Source organism: Ornithorhynchus anatinus, chromosome 20 (assembly GCF_004115215.2).
Source record: "Ornithorhynchus anatinus isolate Pmale09 chromosome 20, mOrnAna1.pri.v4, whole genome shotgun sequence".
NCBI classification, from domain to species: Eukaryota; Metazoa; Chordata; class Mammalia; order Monotremata; family Ornithorhynchidae; genus Ornithorhynchus; species Ornithorhynchus anatinus.
The window spans coordinates 28,419,140-28,438,905 of record NC_041747.1 but is presented as its reverse complement, the minus strand read 5'-3'; the positions used below and the strand labels follow the sequence as shown (position 1 = coordinate 28,438,905).

At 52.2% G+C, this 19,766-nt stretch overlaps 1 protein-coding gene across 19 annotated transcripts in view; it reads right to left on the bottom strand.

Annotated features, from left to right (window-relative positions):
• The window catches only part of DLG2 (discs large MAGUK scaffold protein 2), a 603,132-nt gene that overhangs the window by 223,152 nt on the left and 360,214 nt on the right, over positions 1–19,766 (bottom strand). For all 19 annotated transcript variants that reach the window (XR_005661215.1, XM_039914987.1, XM_039914985.1 and 16 more), the window contains one exon: positions 5,861–5,914. Coding sequence is in view for 18 of the 19 variants with exons in the window: in XM_039914987.1 (XP_039770921.1) it covers positions 5,861–5,914 (54 nt within the window). In the remaining variant the exon portion in view is untranslated. The remainder of the gene's footprint in view (positions 1–5,860; positions 5,915–19,766) is intronic.

Genomic DNA, 19,766 nt, shown 5'->3' with positions numbered 1-19,766 from the left:
TCAGTGGTGTTGGTGGTGATGACAGTATTCATTGAGTTGCCACTGGGTGAAAAGCCCTGTGGTCGGCGGTTGGGAGACTAGGACACAATCCCTGCCCTCCAGGAGCGTCCACTTGCAGCTAATACATCCCGCTGGTCCTTTTCACCACTTTCTCACCGGGAAGGATGTCGGGCGGAGGGGTGGGCTTGGAGCGCCTCAGCTTTGGAAAGGTCTCTGAGTTCTCCTCGCCCCTGGTCAGTCGACCGATCGACCCATTAAAGGCTACGAGCGTTGACTCCGGGCAGAGCACCTCACGAAGCGAATGGATGGGACCCCTGCACGGCAGGAGTTGGCAGTCTAGCGCCCCGGGCCGGTGAGATCCGTGCCCCAGAAACGGAGCCTTTGTCCATCGGGTCGTGAGAGGAGGGGGGGGGGACAAGAAGGATCCTGGAGCGAGTGTGGGGGTTCATGGGTTTCCCCCCGAAAAACAATCTAGGTCTGGGAAGACGCCCACCTAATAGTGCTTTTGTGTGTTTGTAAGTTCCCGGAGGGCACGGCTTGCTTTTGGTGAGTCCTCCCAAGTGCTTCACACTCAGAAGGTGCTCCGTAAATAACCTCTACTGAGGGACCGAATTCACCTTCCATAGCGTCGGGATTAAATGGCTCCTTGTGGACTAAAACCAGGTCACCGTGATGTATTTTGGACCTGGCAGGGAACGTGTTTACCAATTCTGTTGTACTGTACTTTTCCAAGTGCTTAGTACAGTGCTCTGCACAGGCTAAACGCTCCATAAATACCTCTGATTCATCGGTTCGATTGAATGACTTCAGGAGGAAATATTTAGAACCAAAAGAAACACTCAGTATTTAGAACCAAAAGATGAGGGACTGAAACACCCTCCCTCAAAAGTGCTCAGGACCGAGCTCAGCAAAGAAAAGCAAGTCAAGAAACCATTCTCTCGATTTTTTCTTTTCCTCCCCATCCACCTACCCTCGCGCTGAGGCAACCGATCTCAACGTTAGTCTCTCGAAATTCTTTTCTTCATATCCAGCATCCCAAACCGAGCTGTCAGATATGGAGAAGCAGCAGGACTCAGGGGAAAGAGCACAGGCCTGGGAGTCAGAGGACTTGGGTTCTAATTCCAGCTTCACCACTTGTTTGCTGTGTGACTATGGGCACATCAACTGACTCCTCAGTGCCTCAGTGGCACAATGGGGATTCAATACCTGTTTTCCTTTCTACTTAGACTGTGCGCCCCATGTGAGACCTGATTATCTCGTAGCTACCCCAGTGCTCAAGACAGTGCTTGACACACAGTAAGGGCTTAGCAACTAAAAATAGTAATAATAATGATTCCGTTCTCCCTCCCTCAAACTGGGAGCCCCGTGTGGGACAGAGATCTTGTCCGATCAGATTGGACTGTATCAACCCCAGTGATCAACACAGCCCGTAGTAAGCGCACAACAAATGTGCCCATTATAGCAACTCTGTAATCAGCCTAGCCTGGTGGAAAGAGCATGGGCCTGGCACCAAAGAGGCCCTGGGTTCTAATCCTGGCTCTGACACTCGTCAGCTGTGTGACTGTGGGCAAGTCACTTCACTTCGCTGTGCCTCAGTTCCCTCATCTGTAAAATGGGGGTTAACTGTGAGCCTCAAGTGGGACAACCTGATGCTCTGCACATAGGAAGCCCTTAACACACACCAACATTATTATTATTACTACCCGGCTGCCGCGTGACCTTGCGCAAGTCACTTCACTTCTCTGTGGCTCAGTTCCCTCATCCGCAACGTGGGGACTAAGACTGCGAGCACCCTGATTAACTTAGTACGGTGCCCGGCAAAGAGTAAGGACTTTTAACAGATACTCTTAAAAAACCCAAACCCCGGGGAAAGCTATAAAAGCAACTTGTTCGTCTAGGGTTCAGGAAACCCTGGAACCACACGGGCCAATGCTTCCAAAAGATCTCAACGGGCGTCGATCACTTTTCGGCTGGTCGGAAAAACGGACCCTTCGCTCCTTCTAGCATTTCCTCCGGGAGACGCTGCCAGCTGAGAGATGACGATCCAGCCGTGGTTCAGGCCCGATCCTGTTACGCTTTCTAACCAGGTGAGTTTGCAGGTCCCCGACCACTTGGCCACTTTACTGGTCACGTCACCTGAAGGCTGCCGGGATCACCAGCACTACGGAAGGGGAGGGGTAGCCTGGAAGCTCCCCAAGGGCGGGGATGCCATCACGCCTCTGAATTTCCCCGAGTTCTTAGTACAGTGCTCTGCACCCAACCCAGGGCCCCGCACGTGGCAGGTCCCCCCCCTCTAGACCGTAAGGTCGCTGTGGGCAGGGAACGCGCCTGTTTATCGTTTCACTGTACTCTCCCAAGCGCTGAGTACACACGGGAAGCGCTCGGTGAATACAGTCGACTGGCTCTGTCCAGTGTTCTGTATAAAATCAAGTGCTGGGACCCAGTTGGCGCTCAACCGTCCTGCACACGGCAGGCGCTCGGGTACCCTGCACCTGGCCGGCCCTCAGTTCGGTGCCCTGAAGACAGCAGACACCCGGTCCGGCGTTCTGCGCAACGTAGGCACTCGGTCACCCTGTATACGGCGGATGGTCAGTTCAGGGCTCCGTCCAATCACAGTGATTCAGTGATGGATGCTCACCACAGGGGCTCAGCTTCCAGCAGAGACTCGGCGCAGTGTTCTCCTCACAGGAGGTGCCCAGTCGACGCCAAGCTAAGGGTACGATCCTAGGAGGACGGGACTATGGTGAAGGAAGAGGGTGGCGCTCCCCCGCCCCGCCCCTTCGGAGCCTCAACCCCTCGGAAATGCATCTAATCGCCGGAATTCTCAGAACAAGACTCGAGGATGATGTGCTCTAACGACCCTCTGTCAAGCACCGGTTCCCAAAGTTTTCCTGCCACAAGAAATCCAGTCACCCATGTCCCGCTCCCGTGCGAGGCGGTTATAAATACATTCCTAGTTAAGCCCCAGATTCTCTGAAATTCTTTTGCCTTTTTCCAGCGAGTGTAGGAAAGAGCTAATTGCCTTTAAGACCGTGGATTGTGTTCTTTCAAAAATCCAATTTTCCTGCTGATAAAATTAATACACTTATCTATAATGCAATTTATCGGGAACCTTTACACTTTAAGCCAATTTTCCCACCCCGGTGAAACTTTTAAAGAAGGAAATGTTCTCTTGCAACATGCCTCTAAATGCCCCAGGGAACTGAACCTTTTTTCTTCATTAAATAGAGCTGCAAATGATGCTAGCAACTGGAACGCGGAGAAAAGACGGGAGAAGTAGAGGGGATTGAAGCCTGGGGGGGCGGGGGGTCAAAGAGGCTGCCCCCGCGATCAGCATCAGAGCGGATGGGGGCTCCTAAGTGCCGAAAAGGCACAATAGCCAGGCTTCTGATAAGAAGAGGGCATGTTGGAGCTGGCTATTAGACGGAGAGAAGCAAGAGAATTCTACTCCCTGTCCCTCCACCTCGCCTATCGCTCTGCCGACCTCTCGCCCACATCCTGCCTCTGGCCTGGAATGCCCTCCCTCTTCAGTTTCGACGGACGATTTCTCTCCCCACCTTCAAAGCCTTACTGAAGGCACGTCTCCTCCATGAGGCCTTCCCCGATTGAGCCCTCCTTTCCTCTTCTCACCACTCCCTTCTGCGTCGCCCTGACTTGTTCCCTTTTTTTCAGCCCTCCCTCAGCCCCACAGCACTTACGTCCATATCCCTAACTTATTTATTTTAATACCTGACTCCCACCCTAGACTGTAAGCTCGATGTGGGCAGGGAATGAGTCTCTTAGGTTGTTTGCCTGTACTCTCCCAAGTGCTTAGCACAGTGCCCCTGGCACGGTAAGCACCCAGTATTGATTGACCGACTGAAGGGAAACGTGTCCATTCGCCTGGGCTAGGTTTGGAAGGGGCTTCCAGTAAAAAAAACACTGCCTTTGGTGGGAGCTGTGTTCATTCTGGGGGTGGTAGGATATCCTTTAAGCACTTACTACGTGCCAAGCGCTGTACGAGATAAGCAGACGAGGCACGGTTCTAATTCTGTTCCAATCCTGGCTCAGCTACTTGTCCGCTGCGTGACCTCGGTCAGGACGCTTACCTTCTCTTCGCCTCAGTTCCCTCGTCTGTAAAATGGGGATAAAGATAGTGAGCCCCATGTGGGACCTGGACTGTGTCAAGCCTGATTAGCTTGTATCTACCCCAGTGCTTAGTACAGTGTCTGGCTCATAGCACGTTGAAAGAACAAAACAAACAAAAAACTCCAGTCTTTGTCCTTCATGGGGCTCGCAGTCATTCAGCCGTACTTACCGAGCGCTTACTGTGTGCAGAGCACTGTACTAAGCGCTTGGGAAAGTACGATACAGAAATAAAGAGAGACGATCCCTGCCCACGAAGAGCTCACACTAAGAGGGAGAACCCGTACTGAGCCCTCATTTTACGAATGAGGAAACTGAGGCATAGGGAAGCTAAGGGACCTCCCCAAGATAACTCAGCTGGCAAGCGGCGGAGCCGGGATTAGAACCCAGGACTCCCGCCTCTCATCCCTACACAATTTCCTCTAGGCCACGCTGCTTCCGTGTCTGTCGTGACAAAACTGGTGACGGTTTGGCTGAAACCGGGTGAGGAGGTTCCCGGGTGCCTGCCATCCTCAATCAGCCGCACGTTCAGGCTGGGGTTTAAACAGACACACTCCAAAACCCGCGCAGGCTGCCCTTGCCCACTGCCACGGCCCCTCCTTTCCATCGGAGACAGAAAGGCAGCAGCGTGGTCCGGGAGGAAGGGCCGGGAGTCGGGAGACCGGGGTTCTAGTCCCAGTTCTGTCGCTGGCCCGTCAGGTCACCCTGGGCAAGTCACTTCACTTCTCCGAGCCTCAGTTTCTTCATCAGAACCCTGCTCTCCCTCCTGCTCCGACTGTGAGGCCCCTGTGGAAGGAGGATTCTGATCTCGCATCTGCCTGAGCACTTAGCCCCTACCTATCAAACCACGCACAAAAACAACAAAAGAGATGCACCTCGGCTTTCCCGAAACGGCCCGGGAGTCCGAGGACCCGGGTTCAAGTCCGGCCCTGCCGGCTGCTTGCCGTGTGACCCTGGACGAGTCCCTTCGCTTCTCCGTCCCTCAGTTCTCCCGTTCTCCCTCCTACTTCAACTGTGAGCTCTCCGCGGGACGGGAGCTCCGTCCGATCTAATTCACGCGTATCTAACCCAGCCCTTAGAACGGTGTCGGACCCAAAGTAAGAGCTTAACGAATCCCGTGAAAAAAGAAAGAAACAGATGCATTAGAAATGCACGGGAGCCTGTCGGGGGAGTTATTTCAAAGCCCAGCCGGTGGGGCTTTGTCACCAGAGAGCCAGAAAGAGCCCTCTAAAGCAATCGGGAAAGGCCGAACCCCACACGAGCCACCCCCTCCCCTCAGAAAAGATCCGCTCCCCGTACATCCGCGGCCCCGGCCTCGGAGGACACCAGCAGGCTGGCTCCCAAGGTCAGCGTGACTGGCAGCTCCAGCTCTCCTGGATTTGGTATCAACGCTCCAGTTCCGGCACCGACACAGCTGCTCTTCGCTAGCTCCAAAAACTAATCGAGGGAGCATCGGTTTGGCCCAGATCTGACGACCATTTTCGGGTCCAACGGGGCGTGCTCTTCCAGCGTGGCTGACACGCCGACGGAAGCGTCGGAAGACCGACGCTTGAGGAGAAGCTCTTCTTCTCCGTTCCCCTCCACCTCCCCCGGCTAAGACAGCGGTGTCGACTGCTGCCATTTTGGTCGGGCACTCGGCGGGTGGCGGCGGCTGATCCACTACTCAGAGAACTCCTTTCAGCGAATGGCTGAGGAGTCACTTGTTTCAACAACAGCGGGTGAGGATTTTACTTACATACGGAATCGTATCCAAAGTATCGGTGTTGACGATGATCGGAGCAGGACTGGCCTGTTGGACAAAGAGAAGAAAGGAGAGACTTAGAGAGCGAACGATCGAGGCCGGGGATTAGCACCTGAGTTCATCCTACGTCTTTCCTTCCACGCTGGGAAACGAGGCAACGGGCAACCAGTGGATCAATCCATGGTATTTCCTGAGCACCTGAGTGCCAAGCACTGCAGTCGGCACTGTGGAAAGCCCGTGGGCGGTGCCTTGGTGGGACCCTGCTCTGGGAATCAAGACGTCCCCAGAGAAGCAGTATAGCCCGGTGGAAAGAGCACAGGCCTGGGAGACAGAGGGCCTGGGTTCTAGTTCAGCTCCAGCAGGTACCTGTCGTGGGACCTTGGGCAAGTCGCAGTTTTCTTTGCTTCAGTTCCCTCATCTGCAGAATAGGGATACAATCCCCGTTCTCCCTCCTTCTTTACTTCAACTGTGAGCCCCCTGTGGGACGTGATTAACTCACCATTGCTTGGTACAGTGCTCGGCACATAGTATGTGCTTAAAAGGTAGCGCCATTATAATTATCGTTATCTAGTCCCGGTTGTGCCCAGAGCTGGCTAACACGGGCTGAGTTCACCCACGCTCTTGGCAACGCGCTGCGCCCCGGTGCGTCAACGAGCTTGCTGCTCTCTGTGCCCTGGCAGGAGGGCGGAGGGCAGGGATGAGAGAACCTGAGGGGAGCTGAGCAAGTCACGAGCACTAGGATCGACTCCTCCGCCGAGGTTCTTAGTCTGGTTCATCTGACAGGAGACACCATCCTCCTCCTCCTCACCGAACCTCTGGAAAGCTAACGGCTGTCCCACCATCGCTCTGGTCTCTGAAACCTGAGAAGAAATTCGGCTCCTCTGGCCGCAGCTCCTTCTGACTTTTTATTCTGTGTATTGCGTATTTGCCCTTGACCTTGAGGTCGATTTCACGTTTGAATGTTTCATCGATCCCGGTGAGCCCGCCTCCAGTCCCCTCCGCCCCGACCTCCAATCATCGACGGTGAACCCCTGGAGGGATGGGATGGGGGCCTAATTCCCACCTCTTTACTCTTTCCCAGTGCTTAGTACACTGCTCTGCATAAAGTAAGCGCTCCATAAATACCATTACTACTGGGCTCAGCGGCAAGCGGGCTTGGGAGTCAGAGGTCGTGGGTTCTAATCCCGGCTCCGCCGCTTGTCAGCTGTGTCACCTTGGGCAAGTCACTTCATTTCTCTGTGCCTTAGTTACCTCCTCTGTAAAATGGGGATTAAGGCTGTGAGCCCCACGTGGGACGACCCGATCAACGTGTATCCCCCCCCCCCCCACCCCCCCGCGCTTAGAACGGGGCTGCGCACATAGTTAGCGCTTAACAAATACCTCCATTATTATTATCTTCACAGAGCTCTTGGGAGGACACGCTCCTTGCCCCCAAAGAACGGGGCTTCTCGGCATCCTTCCCCTAAGGTTTTCCCACAGATGCCACATCTTCTGGGAGATTCCAGATTCATGGGGGACGGGAGGCTACAAATCAGGCTAACTGAACACAGCACGGTCTCGTGGCCACCTCTTCAGGTACCCTCAAAGGGGTCTGCCGGTAGCCAGAGTCCACTCGCCGCTCGGCCTTGGTCGCCTGCGGTTTCCGCAGAGAGGCTTGGCTCACTCCTCTCTGCCAATCTCCACCCGCAGCTAGAGATTTCTCGAGGCGGAGACCCTTTCTCACCGTCAGCGTGATTGAGCGGGGCCATTAAAGAGTCAGGGGATCGTTGGCTGGGGCCCGGCTGAAGGGAGCTTCGTTTCTTATCCCCCACCCACACGACCCGGCACTCACGCTCATCTCAGCCACACAGGAGGCTGTTTAACAGCCAGAGTCGAGGGAGGAAGCCTACGGCTTCTTCACTTTGTTATTTCTTCTTGTTTTACTCCTCTTCTGCGCTGCTTATTTACGGCTACCCGCATGCTCTTTTCCCTACGATCCGGTTGTGAATTTCCACCTGCCTGGCTTCCCCTTCAGACCGTAAGCCCCCCGAGGGTAGGGATTGCCATTTCTGCATCTGCCTGCTCCTCCAGGTGCTTAATACTGCTCTGCACACACGGGCGGTGCTGGAGCAAATGAGCTCGGGAGAGGGATGGCAACAGTGGCTACGGGGGTGGAATAATAGAGGTGGGGGAGAGAATGACGTCAAATAACGAACTGGTTTGCAAAAGCTTTTCCTACGGGGTTATTTTCTGTCTCCGATACATATACCCTTTGTACCCTTCATTCATCCCACCCTCAGCCCCACAGGATTGACGCCCATATCCGTGATTTATATTTTAACACCTGTCTCCCCTTCTAGACTGTAAGCGCCGCGGGTGCAGGGAACGCGTTGGGTCGTGTTCTCCCAAGCACCCGGCACAGTGTTCTCCACACGCTAAGTGCTCAGTAAATACCACCGACTGATACACATATACACGAAACCATCCTTATAATAGCACTTGGGCTATTATTCATTCCTCTCGTTTTTCCATTCTCTTGTCATTACCAATTTGCCCAAATTTTTCCTACTCCTCTATAGCTGCCTGCCAGCCTTCCCCCAAAATAATGATAGTAGCAATGATAATATTAATCGTGGCATTTGCTAAGTGCTTACTATGTGCTAAATATGTTACTGGTCGGGGGAGCAGGATTGGGGCCCAAGGGTCAGTCAGTCAGGCGTATTTATTGAGCGCTTACCGTACTAAGCACTGGGGAGAGTACAGTATAAAAATATCGTTATATTGTCCTCTGATTATATTGCCTTCTGATTCATCCCACAGTCTCTTGGGTTATTAACGACCGGGCAAACTAGGTCAGCATTAGCAGATGAGGAAGCCAAGGTCGGAAGCAGCCCCCTCGGCCGGGATGAATCCTAGGCGGCCGAAGGTTTGCGGGGAGGGAAGGAGGGTCTTTCTGAGTGGTTTTCCCCGATCCCCCCTCGCCCCGCGAGGGTGCGGCTGGGGCGGGGGCACCAACCGTTGGCTGGTGAGGTTGGACTGGTTTCTCAGTGCCTTGACCGACTCTGGCGTACTAAGCCACTGTACTGCTGGTGGAAGAGTATTACTCCATCGGTCGTATTTACTGAGTGCTTGCTGTGTGCAGAGCACTGTTCAAAGCACTTGGGAGAGTATGATATAACAGTATAACAGAGCTGGGAGCCACGTTCCCTACGCACAGCAAGCTTACAGTCTAGAGGGGGAGACAGGCACTAATATAGATAAATTATGGACATGTACGTAAGTGCCGAGGGGCTGGCAAGGGGCGGCGAATAACGGGAGCAAGTCCGGGCGACGCAGAAGGGAGTGGGGAAAAAAGGAAATGAGGGCTTAATCGGGGAAGGCCTCTTGAAGGAGATGTGCCTTCAATAAGGCTTTGAAGGCGGGGAGAGTAACGGTCTTTCGGATATGAGGAGGTAGAAAGAGGGTGGGAGGTGAGCAGCGAGATAGACGAGATCGGGGTAGAGCGAGAAGGTCAGCGTTGGAGGAGTGATGAGATTAGAATGAGAGGGGCAAAGTGTGCGGGCTGAACTGTAGTAGGAGAGCAGCGAGGTGAGGTAGGAGGGGGCAAGATGATCGACTGCTTTACCGTTAAGGGTAAGGAGTTTTGGTTTGATGTGGAGGTGGATGGGCACTGGAAGTTCTTGAGGAGTAGGAAAACATGGAAGAAAAATTATCCAGGCAGCAGAGTGAAGTATGGACTGGAGTGGGGAGAGACGAGAGACAGGGACGTCAGCAAGAAGGCTGATACAATAATCAAGTCGGGTTAGGATAAGTGCTTGGATTAACGACCCGTATCACAGGGGGAAAACGACTTATCTGGAGCTCAGTAAATGTTGCTCAGAATGGCCAACATTTCAAATGCTCTTCCTCTTTCCATTCTGAGAGTAGAGTTCCTGGATTTGGCCCATTGAATTTCCCTCCTCAGCCCTTCTCCCTTCGGAAGATCTGCTTTCCTAGCGAATCTTTCTAATTACTTTTCTAAGTCCCTTAGACTGTCAGCCCCACGAGGGAGAGGGGCTGTGTCTGACCTCACCATCCTCACCATCAGTGATGTAATAATAATCATAATGTTGGTATTTGTTCAGCGCATACTGCGTGCGGAGCACTGCTCTAAGCGCTGGGGTAGATACAGGGTAATCAGGTTGTCCCATGTGAGGCTCACAGTTAATCCCCATTTTCCAGATGAGGTGACTGAGGCCCAGAGAAGTTAAGTGACTTGCCCACAGTCACACAGCTGACAAGTGGCAGAGCTGGGATGTATTGAGCCTTCACCGAGTGCAGAGCACCGTACTAAGCGCTTGGGAGTGTCCAGTACAACAGGGTTGGAAGACACATTCCCCGCCAATAGGGAGTTTATAGTCGCCATTCAGCCTTATTATCGGAGCTGAGCTCATCCTCAAAGCTTTTTCATGCTGGTATTTGTTAAGCGCTTACTATGTGCAGAGCACTGTTCTAAGCACTGGGGTGGATACAGGGCAATCAGGTTGTCCCACGTGAGGCTCACGGTCTTAATCCCCATTTTACAGACGAGGTAACTGAGGCTCAGACAAGTGAAGTGACTCGCCCACAGTCACACAGCTGCCAAGTTGGCAGAGCCGGCATTCGAACTCATGACCCCTGACTCCCAAGCCCGCGCTCTTTCCGCTGAGCCACGCGGCTTCTCTTTTCGCTCTAAGGGGGCTGGGCCGCGGTAGGGGAAGGAGTTGGTGGGGGTGGGGAGCGGGAAGAGTACTCTGTAAACTCACTGTGGGCAGGGGACGCGTCTGTTGTTATATTGAACTCTCTCGAGTGCTTAGTAGAGTACTCTACACACAGTAAACACTCAATAAATACAATCACCGTGAAGCAGAGGAAGGAGCCAGGGAGGTAGGAGGGCTGAAAACTGTACAGATGGCCACCCGAAGGCCCGAGTCGGAGGGCCCGGACCCTTCGGGGCATCTCGAGGAGCAGCGACACCCACCAGGGCAGTGACAGGGAGAGGGCAGAACACGAACTACTGTCTCAGGAAGGGACAACAGGCCTCACCCACGAATCTGGAAACGCATCTGCCCGCCAGCCCTGGGCTCTAAGTTCCTCGGGGGCGGGGGGGAGACAGGACGCATCTGTTTAACATGCTCTGTCCAGAGCCCAGACCTGCAGCTGGCCCGACCGGGAGCCTAATGAGTGTAATTGCATCAGAAGATGATCAGATAGGAAGAAAATCATTTCTGGTGCTCTGTTTGCTGTGGAGAGGGTATGTCACCCGCCGTTAACGCTTTCTTTCCCCATTCGGGTTTTGCCGTACAGGCCCGGCTAAATTCCGTAGTCATCCACAGAGGGGACGAGAGGGTCTTTTAGAGCTAAGAGAGGGAGTTAGCCCTTGCTCACAGCCGCTAAATAATTGCGAGAGAATCTTAAATTTATGTTAGTACGGAACCATTCTATGCACAGACGTTGTGTGTTTTGAAAGCCAGAAGAGATTGGTCCATAAAAAGACATTCAGGCCCATAATCATGTTTTTCCACTGTACTGAAAATATTTTAAGCTTGTCAAACACGGCAACACAACAAGCCTTTTTGTGGGCAACAGTGTAGCCTTCCCATTGATCCCGCACTGGCCTTTTCTGTCACACGCAGACCCGGGGGTCAATTTCACCACCGGTGGCATTGTCTTCATGCACAGTAATATTAGTACTCGCTAGGTGCCGAGCAGTTTTCTAAGCACTGGAGTAGATACAGAATGTGCAAATCAGACCCAATCTCTGTCCCCCGTGGGGCTCACAGCCTAAGAAGGAGGGAGAACAGGAATTCTGAATCCCCATTTCACAGATGAGGAAATGGGGGCCCAGGGAATTAAAGAGGACATTTCCGAGGTCACACAGCACAGGCGGGTGGCAGAGCCGGGATTAGAACCCGGGTCCTCTGATTCCCAGACCGGTGCTCTTTCCACTAGGCCACACTGCTTCCCTTGGGGGGAGCATAGCTGTATATTTTAAACTTTTTTCTCTAAGCTCAACGTGCACATTGAACATTGAACAAAACTTCTTTTTCCCTCTCCCAGTATATTAGCTGTGTCATCAGATCTGGACCACCTAACGAAAGCTTTTCGAAGTAAGAAATGGCAAAAAGTAAGCACCCAAGTCAGCTCCTGGGGGAACCCAGGCCCTCCTAGGCAAGGATCATGGAAAAGACAGTCAATAGAGGGGGAAACTTCCCCAGGGAATGAGGAGCACATAGCAACGGGAAAACAGATGACAGTTTTCTCCCCTCCGCCTAGGAGGAAAAAAAAAAACGGATCTGAAAGTCTGGAGGCCTGGATTCTGATTCCGGTTCCGCCGCTTGCCTGTTGTGTGACTTTGGGCAAGTCACCTCTCTTCTCTGGGACTCAGTTTCCTCCCCCGTAAATATCTGTTCTTCTCTCTTGGGCCATGAACCCCACGAGGGACAGGAATTGGGTCTGACTTTTATCACTTAGTAAACGCTTAACAAATACCCCCACGGAAGTAACAAATAATAACATTATTGAAAGGAGTTTTACAAGGCTTTTTACGTAACATCCACACGCTTCTCGCATTTCACCCAGTTTGAAAGAGCTGCGAACTCTTTCCCTTTCCATCAAGACATCTCTCCCTAACACTGAAACGATTTCCCACCGAAACAACCGTTGACCCAACGCGGTCTCTGGATAACAGGAACCGGCCCTGGGAGAAAAGCCCGTAGCTCCAACCGACAGAAACAAAAGCAACCCAACAAGGGCGCTTGAATGCCAATGCCACTTCAAACACATTCAGTTTCTATGGGAACATGATGAAGATTCACCTCTCCATATTCCATAAATGTTTTCTTCAAATACTCTACTTCGCAGAATAAAAGTAATTTGAAATGGGATTTATATTATTAGATTTCTGCCTCGTGTAGGATGTTATTGAGAGCAATGAGGGGCCACGGGTGAGGGCTTCTGCAAAGAGTTACGGAGGATTCAGTGACACCCCGAGGACAAAACACCTAAAGAGTCAAACAAAACACACTGGTAGGGCAGGAGCCAAAATGAAAATTCCTCCTGGCAGTCCACGGCGGGAGAGAAGAGAGCGAGCAAGGCAGTAAAGCCGGTCCCTGCATCGCTGGAGCCGAAGACAGAATTAGTACAATTGTCCGTGCGTTTTGCACTTAAAACAAGCGGACCCCAAACAAGCCTTTTCTGATATTTGAAATGACACTGCCGGAGAAGGATATTCCGAAGGAGGATTATTCCGAAGGAGGATTTGGACAGCATGCCCGGTGCCTTTCTCGGTTTCTCATCTATGTCATCTGTAAAATGGGGATTAAAGACTTTGAGCCCCCCGTGGAACATGGACTGTGTCCAACCTGATCAACTTATATCTACCCCAGCATTTAGTACAGTGCCCGGCACATAGTAAGCACTTAACGAATACCACTTCCTCTAGATGGTAATCTCACTGTGGGCAGGGAACCTGTCTACCCACTCTGTTGTACTGTACTGTCCCGAGCACCGGGTACGTGCTCTGCACACAATAAGCGCTCAATAAATATGTTTGATCGAGACTCCTTACAATCTCCACGCCTGGAGTGGATGGGAGGGACAGTGGGAGATGTGATGGGGCACAGCAGGGATAACACTCCGTTCCTCTGAGAAAACCATCGGGGGAGGGGAATTCACTATTTCCAGTTAGCAATTAACTCAATAGAGGGAGACGATGTTCTTCCCGAGCGCATCTAGAAACCCATCCATTTCTCCTTCCCGGTAGCCGTTTCCCTCAAGGAAAGGGCCATGAAACCATTCATTCTGGGAATCCTGGCTCAGTGGCCGTTCGTTCAGTTGTTTATACCCCAATAATTCTAGGGGGGAATGTCCATCCTCCAATGTCCGTGCCTCCAATTCTGCCAGAGCTTGGCCACCGTGGTGGACACCATTTTGCTCAACTCCCTGACATCCTAAATACAGCCTCCCGTCCTTTTTAAAGCCAGAGCTGGACTTCTCTCACAACAGAGCCCGATCAATCAATCGATCGTATTTACTGAGCGCTTACTGTGTGCGCAGCGCTGCACCAAGCATGCGGGAGAGTACAAATGATCAGAATCGGCAGACACGCTCCCTGACCACAGTGAGCGTACAGTCTAAGGGGGAGACAGACGCGAATATAACTAAATGACAGCTGTGGACATAAGTGCTGTGGCCTGAGGGAGGGGTGAATAAAGGGAGGAAGTCAGGGCGAAGCAGAATGGGGTGGAAGACAAGGAAAAGAGGGCTTAGGCAGGGAAGGCCTCTTGGAGGAGATGTACCCGCTTGAACAAATTCAGAGACAGAAACCACAGAGACATACGGATGGAGATCAGGCAATCATTTAGAGCGATAGCATCCGGAGTCGGAGGCCTGTACTTCGGACAAGACGTAAAGCGGAAATTAAATTGGATGCTGTCTTCTCCCAGTTGCTCCAGCAGTTTAAAAGAAAGGGCAGGCGGGGTGGAAGCCTTAAGAATGTCCAGGTCCCCCAAGCGCTCCTTCGTCAAGAGGCTTGATTCTTATCTTAGAATCTCTAACCTATTCCCAGACCATCTGCCCGTATATTTCCTTCATTTCTAAACAGATTTATCCCAGGGCTAATTAAGAGAACAGCATATTTCCTCCAGGTGCTCTCAAAAGAGATTTCCCAGAAACACATCGGAGGAGCCCCAGTCCTAGCCTCATTAAAAATGGGGCAGATGAAAGCACGTTCCTCTTCTTTTCCGACACAAAAGGAGAAGGAGAGCGAATCAACATAAAATGCAAAGCTGGCTGGCCGGTTAAGGGGCAGGGTTATGATATCCCGACCTGACACTGGAGGAAAGGAGTGCAAACTGCTGATTGCGACTGTGAAAATCACTTTCTTTCATCTGCCTAAGCTTACACTGTTTGTACACAGGAAAACACTCTCAGCCACTGGAGTTCATCAAATATTTTTTCAATAAAAACAGCGGTTGTAAACTGAGAAATGGTCCTCAGACATTAACATGAATACTTATTCATATTAATAATCATTAATAAAGAGCTAACATCCCTCTCTTTTCTCTTGTTTTCCTTTCCCTTACTTTCGTTCCTCCCTTTCCTCTCCTCTCTCATCCTTCTGCCCCTCCTCACTCTCTCCCCATTTTCCTCACTCTCTCTCTCCCCCCCTTTATTCTCCCCTTCCCCTTGCCCCCCAACATTCATTTCCCTCTCCCTCCTCACTCTCTTTAAAAGCAGAAAAGATGGAACCTTTAAGTAGATGACTCGTGGAGAAATGATTAACTGACTGTTTCAGTGCCCTTCCAAATCCTTTTCAGGGCTCAAGAACCCCCAAGATTAGGTGAAGGAAAAAAAAACCCGAGTTATATAAGAAAAGCAGTCACCCTTCACGGCCCTGGCTCCCCTCTCCACCTTACTGAACCCACCTCCTTAATCAGTCAATCAGTGATTTTTACTGAGTCCTTACTGAGTCCAGAACACTATACTAACTTCTTGGGAGAGTTCACTGCAATCAAGTTGGTAGACGTGATCCATGTCCTCAAGGAACTGACAGTCCGGTGGCCGGCGGATTGGCTTTAAAGATGTTTCTTTACCGAACCACTTGTTTAATTATTCAGAAAGAACCTGGAGAGTCCTGCCCGAGTCAGCTGCACGGAGGCCGGGCTTTCCAAAAAATCAGATTCTAAGGGAAGAGTTTTACTTAGCCAGAAAAGCAGGGGGTCGGGAAGGGGGGGGAAGAGAGACTCTGGAATGAGACCATTCCGCTCAGAACTCGCCGGAAGAGAAGCCCGTGGACGGTCCCTTTTTAGAGGGCACATTTAATCACGGCAAAATCTGGGCTGTCCTTTCCCTTAGGATCCGGGCACACTCGGAGACAGGATCTGTGTCATCAGGGTCATTAGGAGACCCCAAGCAGGGAGCGGTCCAATTAGGTCACTTGGTACCTGAGATATGTCCCAGCCTCTCCGTAACTCGTCCTACCGGGACTCTTGGTTTAACCAATAAAGCATTTCAATTATCGATTCAAACCACTACACTGTAAACAGTTGAGGGGGAGAACTTTGCACCTCAGCTTGGTAGGAATGAAGGAGGGGATTGGTGACATCTGGTATCTCGGGATAAGGGTGAAGGGATCAGATAGGCAGGCTGGAGCCTGTTGATGCAGAGCCCTGAAGCTAATTGTGAGGAGGTTTTATTTGATGGGGAGGGATATGGGGAGTCAGCAGAGGGATATTGGGAGCCAGCGGAGGGTCCAGGGGAGTGGAGAGATGCGAACCTGACAACTGCGTGCAGAAGAGATGCGGGGAAGCAAGAGCCTGGAGATGGGGAGACCAGCCAGGAGGCGGATACAATCTTCTAGTCTAGAGAAGCAAAATGGTCTAGTGGGCAGGGCATGTGCCTGGAAATCAGAAGGACCTGGGTTCTAATCCCGGTTCTGTCACTTATCTATGTGACCTCACACAAGTCACTTCGCTTCTCTGCACCTCAGTTACCTCATCTGTAAAGTGGGGGGGGTAAGAGTATGAGCTCCATGTTGGACAGGGACTGAATCCGATTTGCCCGTATCCGTCCCAGTGCTTAGTTCGGTGCCTGGCACATAAGAGCTTAACGAATACCACAATTATTATTATTCTCGCCATGTTACATTCATTGGTTGTAGCGGGCTGCCAGTCCTTTAGGAGGAGAGCAAGGGGTGGGTCCAGAAAATGGGGTGCAGAAAGAAACTGGAGGATCTGACAGTGGACTGGATGAGAGAGTTGAAAGACAACAATCAGCGTGGCCTAGTGGAAAAAGCTCAGGCCTGGGAGTCAGAGGACCTGGGTTCTCATCCTGGCTCCACGACTCTACTGCCGTGTGACCTTGGACAAGCCACTTCACTTCTCTGGGCCTCAGTCACCTCATCTGTAAGATGAAAATTAGAACTCTGAGCCCTATGCGGGACAGGGACTGTGTCCAACCTGATTAAGCTTGTTATCTTCCCCAGTGCTTAGTACAATGCCTGGAACATAAGTAGTATTTAATACCATTTAAAAAAAAAAAGGAAGAAGGGTTGAGGATAATAATGTTGGTATTCGTTAAACGCTTACTATGTGCAGAGCACTGTTCTAAGCGCTGGGGTAGACACAGGGTCATCAGGTTGTCCCACGTGGGGCTCACGGTCTCAATCCCCATTTTACAGATGAGGGCACTGAGGCCCAGAGAAGTGGAGTGACTTGCCCAAGGTCACACAGCAGACAAGTGGCAGAGCTGGGATTCGAACTCATGACCTCTGACTCCAAAGCCCGGGCTCTTGGGTTGCTGGTTTCTGGGACAAAGAGGCTGGTGGTGTCCAACTGGGCAGGGATGGTCTCTATCTGTTGCCGAATGGCACCTTCCAAGCGCTCAGTACAGTGCTCTGCACATAGTAAGCGCTCAATAAGTACTATTGAATGAATGGACTGACATGGAAAAGTTAGGGGAAAGAGCGAGTCCGGCCGGGGGTCGGGGGGAGATGAGTTCAGTTATAGACATACTGAGTTCAGGGAGCCGACAGGACACCCAAGTGGAGACATCCAGTAGGCAGAGAGGAGACGAGGGATTGCAGATCTCATGATAGGTCAGGGACGGAGCATTCGACTTGGGGACGGTCCACAGAGAAGGGGCAGCTGAAGGAGCAGAGTGAATGTGGAGTGAGAGGAATAATAATAATTGCAGCATTTGTTAAGCGCTTACTCTGTGCCAGGCACTGTACTAACACTGGAGGGGGGCTACGCGAGCAAACAGGGTTGAACACAGACAAGTCGCAGAGTCGGGATTAGAACGGCGGAGGACCAAAGCAGAGCGTCGGGAGTGAGAGAGAGAAGGAGAAATGGGAAAGGTAGGTAGGAGGAGAGCCAGCACCACGCCAGAAGCCTGATAGGGTTTCGAGAAGGAGTGAGGGAGGGAGCCACAGTGGAGCAAGCGGCTTAGGACATCAGAGGAGCAAAGCCCTTCAGACCCGGCCCCAAGGAGGTCAACTGTTGACCCGAAAAAATGCAGTCTTGGTGGAGGGAAGGGGTGGAAAGCCTACCTGCAGTGGATCTGAGTGTTCGCTACAGCGCATCTCTGCCGCTCACTAAGAAACAATAAGCAGCAGCGTCGCCGAATGGAAAGAGCCCGGGCCCGAGAGTCAGAGAACTGGGACCAATCCTGACTCTGCCACCGTCTGCTGCGTGACCTTGGGTGAGTCACTTCATTTCTCGGGGCCTCAGTTACCTCATCTGCAAAATGGGGATCAAGACTGGGAGCCCCATACGGGACACGTCTGATCAGCTGGTGTCGGCCCCAGGGCTTAGTATAGGGCCTGGCATACAGTCAGTGCTTAACGAATACTATAAAAGAGATAAAGCGAATGGGAGCAATAAGCAGAGCTCTGAATGATAATTTTGAGGTTGGAATAAACTGGTACTTGGTTGAAACAGAACTGAGAGACTGGGACAAAATCCAAGACGCCCGCACCACTTGGCGATCAAATGGGGAGAGAGAGAGGGGTTGTGTCAGCTGTCTTCAGCCTGGAGACCACTGCATGCCCTTCTGTCCCATCGGGAAATAGTTTGGCCGGGGGGAACGACCGTTTCCTGCACTGAGAATGGTTTCAAGAGGCAGCATGAAGCTCGGGACCGGAAAGCACCTGTGGGAGAGGGAAATCGGGATGTGACGGGGAAGTCAAAGCCAAGTGGGCAACCGCAGGAAAACTAGGGCCATCACGGGAAGGCGGCACCTTCCTCGCCGGGACTGACCGAGCGCCTGGTGAAGGGGACGCTCGCGTAGTGAATGAATCTTGCGGGGCTCTTGTACTTCCTCAGTGCTCAGTGCAGGTGCTCAGTATACAGTGAGGACCTCTGCTCTACACAAAAGGGGTACGACGGGGGATCCCCGCCCTCAAGGAGGTTATAATCCAAAGAAGAGGATCCGCCGATGCACGTCGCTGGACGGGCAAGAGTTAACTCTGCAATTAGATTCGGGGAAGAACAGGTGTTTGAGTCGGACGATGCATATCTGAACACCGCCATCCCGTCGGTGGACAGTTGCTTCGAGAACTAAACCAGGGGGCGCGTCAATCTCACTGCCCTTTGACGGGCATCGGTTCTTTCCCACATCAAGGAGAACGTAGCGCTTCCTCCCTAAAAGTCACCAAAATTACTCGACTATCACAGAAACTCCCTTCCAACTCCTGACTAAAGGGGCCCTCCTGGGCTGCCATATTTAAAGAAATGGCTGTTTTCACTCTAAGAAGAATTCTCGGCAGGGGTCTTGGAAGGACACTTTCTAGCTTCCATTGGATCCAGAGGAACAGCTTTAAAGGGATAAATTCGCCCTCTTAACTACACTCCAAGCTCCCCTTTCCCCAGTCCTGCCCACAAGCGGACATCAACCAAGCCGAAGGATGAAGGCAAAAGCCCACCCGTCCCCGCTTTCCAGGGATTCCCCCGGCCCTCCCGGACGGTATCCACCATGAAAAAAGGGGATGGATTCCTTGTGGCACAGCCCACTCCCCAGTAACACTTTCCCCCAAACACCTCCCATCCCCCAGACTTTGAAAATCCTGCACCACTTCAGACTTCCCAGAGGAGAAGCAGTCCGTGCCGGGGACACTTTTCCAAAATGAAATTCGCCGAGGGAACCACAGGTGTTGGGGTTGATCCCAGACCTGCCAGGACCACGAGTCAGAGAGCCAACTTCTCGCGGCTGGTTCCAACAACGAGAGCCGGCTTCTTCTGTGTGAAACGCGTGGTCGGGGGATGGATCCCAGATCCCTTCCCCGGCCGGGAGGAACTACACTCTGAAAGACCCCAGCGCTCTCCCCCTGTGGTGTCACACCCTGGCATAAACCCCACATCTAAACAATCCGTCCTCAACCCAGAGACCCGATCCCCGCTCC